General features: G+C 41.2%; 1 protein-coding gene across 3 annotated transcripts; it reads right to left on the bottom strand.

Annotated features, from left to right (window-relative positions):
- Nucleotides 1-907: 907 nt before the first annotated feature.
- On the bottom strand, nt 908-5,246 carry LOC106633790 (gastrula zinc finger protein XlCGF26.1-like). 3 transcript variants are annotated; one of them, XM_042213651.1, is made up of 3 exons: nt 4,930-5,246; nt 2,350-3,059; nt 908-2,265 (listed from the first exon to the last, which is right to left on the bottom strand). In XM_042213651.1, exons 1-3 carry the CDS (start codon nt 4,943-4,945, stop codon nt 1,474-1,476), a joined length of 1,518 nt encoding a protein of 505 aa, XP_042069585.1. In that variant the 5' UTR covers nt 4,946-5,246; the 3' UTR covers nt 908-1,473. The 3 variants fall into 3 exon arrangements, with proteins under 3 accessions (XP_042069585.1, XP_042069584.1, XP_042069586.1); XM_042213650.1 differs by having other exon boundaries at nt 908-3,059; XM_042213652.1 differs by having other exon boundaries at nt 909-3,059; nt 4,819-5,227.
- Between the last annotated feature and the right edge of the window lie 182 nt (nt 5,247-5,428).

Raw genomic sequence — 5,428 nt, 5'->3', positions numbered from 1 at the left:
CACACTCTAAGTTTGGATCAAAACACTGCTTAGTTTCACTTTCTGTCTGCACCTCCTGTGCTGCAACCTAGTTTACACTCAAATCCCAACAAAACACATTTCACCACATTTCAAATAGCTACATTAGAGAAACAGCGCTGCATTGACCTCACTAATTATCATGATGAACAGCCCACTAAACAGCAACAGGTCTTTCAGATTGACCTAGAAGGCAATCTGTTCAGATGCTCTGCTTCTCTTTGTGATCACATGATGACAATAATGCTTGGTCTGTAACATTACATAGATGTTTGCACAGAACAGATAAACTCAATGTTTGCATGACTTTAACGTGACAAAGTTTTCCTCAATTTGATCTTCAATGAACAGTTTGTTTTGTGAGGCGTGCATAGATCTCTAAGCCTTTGTGCATTGTGGCCTTTTATTAAATTCTGTTTATAGTTCTGCTATACGTCACACACACATAGTTTCGATATAAACAACTCCTTCTGTGTTACTAGTTCCGCTTTTCTGTCTGGTTTCCTGTGTTTTATTAATATGCCTATGCAACTCTACCCTAGCTTCCTGTTTTTTAACTTCCCCTAACTGAAGTCTCTGTTGCCAAGGCGACCAGTCACCCTCTGACCTAGTTTTCCTCACAGACCTTACTACAAAGTACAAAAAACCCAATATAATCAGAAAATAAGAATATATTTTTATTAACACTCTTAATCATGGGTTTAATTTAGTAAAGTAAATACGGTAAATAGACTGGTTCTTATATAGCGCTTTTCTACTCTTCTGAGCACTCAAAGTGCTTTACACAACTTGTGCATTCACCCATTTGCACAAGCACATTGTTCTAAGTGCTTTCTAAGTAACATTCACACACATTCATACTCCGATGGATGCATCGGAGATCAATTTGGGGTTAATATCTTGCCCAAGGATATTTGGCATGCAGACCAAGGGAAGCCAGGAATCGAACCACCAACCTTCCGATCAGTAGATGCCTGCTCTACCGCCTGAGCTACAGCCACCCCATTAATAATAGCCATTACATTTATGAAACAACAATCAGGAGTTTCTGAAAAGACCATTTGATTAAAAATCAGAAAATGTAAGAAACTAATATCAACAATTAAGACAAAGTCTTTCTACATGCTGGCTGCCAGCTTAAGATAGGCATGTTATTTCCCTTCCCTTCATTCCTCTTCTGTCCAGAGCACACCTCCACCTCTCCAGGTTCTCTTACTACTGATTCCTATTCCTACTATAGATTACAATATCATCTGCAAACAACATATTCAACAGAGACTCTTAACTGACTTTGTATGTCAGTCTGTCCGTCGCTACTGAAAACAAGAAGGGCTCAGAATTGATGTAATCCCATCCCCACCTTCAACCCATCTGTTACTCCTTCAGCCATTCGGGAGAGGCTCAGAGTCGCAGAGCCACTGCTCCTCCACATCAAAAAGAACCAGTTGAGGTGATTCAGGCATCTGACCAGGATGCCTCCTGAGTGAGGTGTTCTGGGCCTATCCCACTGGGAGGAGGCTCCGAGGCAGATCCAGGACACACTGGGGAGATTATATCTCTCGGCTGGCCTGGGAACGCCTTGGTGTTCCCCGCGATCCAGCCCCGCGATCCAGCCCCGGATAAAGCGAAAGAAGATGGATGGTTGATTGGGGGGATCAGTTGATGATTTATTAACCTATTCTTGAGTGCAAAAGTCTTTCCACACTGATCACAGCTGAATGGTTTAAATCCAGTGTGGATAAGCTGATGTTTTTGTAAGCTGCCATCCTGAGTAAAGGTCTTTCCACACTGATCACAACTGTATGGTTTAAATCCAGTGTGGATGACCTGATGTTTTTGTAAGTGACCATTCTGAGTAAAAGCCTTTCCACACTGATCACAGCTGAATGGTTTAAATCCAGTGTGGATAAGCTGATGTTTTTGTAAGCTGCAATCCTGAGTAAAGGTCTTTCCACACTGATCACAACTGTATGGTTTAAATCCAGTGTGGATGACCTGATGTTTTTGTAAGCTGCAATTCTGAGTAAAGGTCTTTCCACACTGATCACAGCTGAATGGTTTAAATCCAGTGTGGATAAGCTGATGTTTTTGTAAGCTGCAGTCCTGAGTAAAGGTCTTTCCACACTGACCACAGCTGAATGGTTTAAATCCAGTGTGGATGACTTGATGTCCTTTTAAGTTACCTTTAGAAGTGAAAGACTTTCCACACTGATCACAGCTGAATGGTTTAAATCCAGTGTGGATGACCTGATGTCCTTTTAAGTTACCTTTAGAAGTAAAAGACTTTCCACACTGATCACAGCTGAATGGTTTAAATCCAGTGTGGATGACCTGATGTTTTTTTAAGCTGCCACTCTGAGTGAAAGTCCTGCCACATTGATCACAGCTGAATGGTTTAAATCCAGTGTGGATGACCTGATGTCCTTTTAAGTTACCTTTGGACGTGAAAGACTTTCCACACTGATCACAGGTGAATGGTTTAAATCCAGTGTGGATGACCTGATGTCCTTTTAAGTTACTTTTGGAAGTGAAAGACTTTCCCCACTGATCACACCTGAACGGTTTAAATCCAGCGTGAATGAGCTGATGTTTTTTTAAGTTGGCATTCTGAGTAAAAGCTTTTCCACACTGATCACAGCTGAATGGTTTAAATCCAGTGTGAATGAGGTTGTGTTTTTTTAAGCCGTCACTCTTGGTGAAACTCTTTCCACACTGATCACAGCTGAATGGTTTAAATCCAGTGTGGATGAGCTGATGTCTTTTTAAGTTGGAATTCTGAGTAAAAGCCTTTCCACACCGATCACAACTGAATGGTTTAAATCCAGTGTGGATGAGCTGATGTTGTTTTAAACAACTATGCCGGGTGAAAGTCTTTCCACACTGATCACATGTGAAGCTTTTGTCCCCACTGTCAATGCTCTGGCGTCTTCTGGGGTGCTTCATAGTGGTAAAAGTCTTTTCCATCCGGTTCACAACTGGTTCATCTGTACTTGCTGGAACTGGTTGGTTTTTGTTTTCTTTGATGCTTTCCCTTCTTTTGCCTATAATGACAAAGAAACAATGACATGCGGTTATAGAATGACAAAACCTACAAAGTGTACAGATTATGACACATTCTTAAAACCTTAATTCAGTTTCAGTTTAACATCGTTAAAAGGTTAAAGAAAACGTATATAGAGACACATTGTAGACACAAACAGAAGACATTAAATATATGAAAAGAGATGTGTGAATTATTTAGCAAAGAAAAAAGATAAATAACTCTAAATATATCTTATATTTTAGACATCTAAAAGTAGCCACCCTTTCATTTGTTGACAGCGCTGCAATCCCTTGGCCTTCTCTCAATGAGCTTCATGATGTAGTCGCCAAGCGCAGTCGCAAAAAAACATCAATCGCTAACAAACAAAAAAGTGGCTCACGTGGTGACCATCCCAGTAAAGGAAGACCAAGAGTCACCTCTGCTGCTGACGATGAATTTATCTGAGTCACCAGCCTCAGAAATCACAGCACCTCTGGTTAGAGCCTAGAGAAATGCCACACAGAGTTCCAGTAGCAAAAATATCTCTACATCACCTGCTGAGAGGAGACTTTGTGAATCAGCCCTTTATGGTCAAATAGCTGCTAAGAAACCACTACTAAGGAAAAGCAACAATCAGAAGACATTTGTTTGGGCCGAGAAACACAGGGAATGGACATTAGACCAGTGAAAATCTGGTCTGATGAGTCAAATTTTGAGATGTTTGGTTTCACCCACTGTGTCTTTGGGCGAAGCAGAAAAGGTGAACGGTTCACGCTGTGAAACATGGAGGAGAGGTGATGGTGTGGAGGTGCTTTGCTTGTGACGTTGTTGGGGATTTATTCAAAATTGAATGCACGCTAAACCAGCATGGCTACTACAGCATCCCGCAGCAACATGCCGCCCCATCTGGTTTGTGTTTAGGTGCACCATCATTTATTTTTCAACAGGACAATGACCCCAAACACACCTCCAGGCTGTGTAAGAGCTAATTTGACCAAGGAGAATGATGGAGCGCTACGCCAGAAAGCCTGGACTCCACAGTAACCCGACTTAAACCCAATCCAGATGGTTTGGGATCATATGGACCAAAAGGGCTAGAAAGTACTCAAGACTGTTGGAAAACCATTTCAGGTGACTACCTGTGAAGCTCATCAAGGGATGCCAAGAGTGTGCAAGGCAGTAATCAAACCAAAGGGTGGCTAGAATCTAGAATATAAGACATGAGTTATTTTCATTTTTTTGTTTACTTCCTATTTCCATATTTCTTCATTTATAGTTTTGATGCCTTCAGTGAGAACCTACAATGTAAATAGCCATGAAACGAAAGAAAAGACATTAAATGAGAAGCTGTGTCCAAACATTTGACCAGTGCTGTACTAAGATAGAAAGACAAACAGGACACTTGGATCAGCCTGGCTGCAGCGCCGTAAAGAAACCTGATGTTGTTCCTTACTTACTAAGATTTCATTACTTTCAAGAGGGCTTTTACTTTTCCATGTCAAAAGAAGATCTTCTAAATTAGTCTTCAGTGTAGGTGTACTTATAAGTTCTTCCAGGGAGTCGAGATTCTCTGATTTGTTGACTTCTTTTTCAGAGCAGCCACATTGTGCAGAGGATGTAATGCTATTAACAAAAGAAGCTCTATGCAATCATCAGATGGAATAAAGTAAGCGACAGAGGATAAACAGAAGGTACAAGCGAAAACACAAATTAGCTAAGAGAGAAACCCTGTAGACAATGATGGAGTTAGGCAACCAATGCAGTTATAATTTACTCACTGTGGATCCCTCTCTGAGTAACCCGAATTAAAGATCCACCAGGAGAGAAGGAGGCAAGCGTGCCGATTTTGTAATTGGACTACGACGAGTAGAGAGAGTGGGCTCACTTACATCCTCTTTCCGGCATGTTACTCCCGTCAGTCAGCACGAGTACACGTTCTTTGTTTACAACGATCAACGAGAGCGTATATCTTTCCAATCACGCATCAGAAACAGAAACGCGATCTGCTGGAGACCAGAGGGGCACAGCCACACGATCTTTGCCTTAGACGGCTTAAAAAACTAAAGGTCCTCGTGGAAGATAAAACGTTTGATGACTGTAGTTATACTCTTACTTCCTTACGCCTACGTTCTGCTTTTTACAAGCGCTACTACTTCTTCTTGTTTAATGTCGATTGGCAAGCAACGTTTCTGGTGCATTACCGCCACCACCTGCACAGGAGTGTTGATAGGGGACACTAACTTCCTGCGAATTCTTTCATCTTTACTGTTCTGCCATCTTCACTTGATTTTTTTAATTACTGTTTCATTTCTCCTTTAGTGAGTAGTATCATTATATCAATTTGACTGCTTTATGTAGCTTGTTTTGCATATTTGCAAAACAAGCTAC

Source organism: Haplochromis burtoni, unplaced genomic scaffold (genome assembly GCF_018398535.1).
Source record: "Haplochromis burtoni strain Fernald_Lab_line unplaced genomic scaffold, NCSU_Asbu1 Contig_463, whole genome shotgun sequence".
Taxonomy (NCBI): Eukaryota; Metazoa; Chordata; class Actinopteri; order Cichliformes; family Cichlidae; genus Haplochromis; species Haplochromis burtoni.
This window is presented reverse-complemented; position numbering and strand designations above follow the sequence as displayed.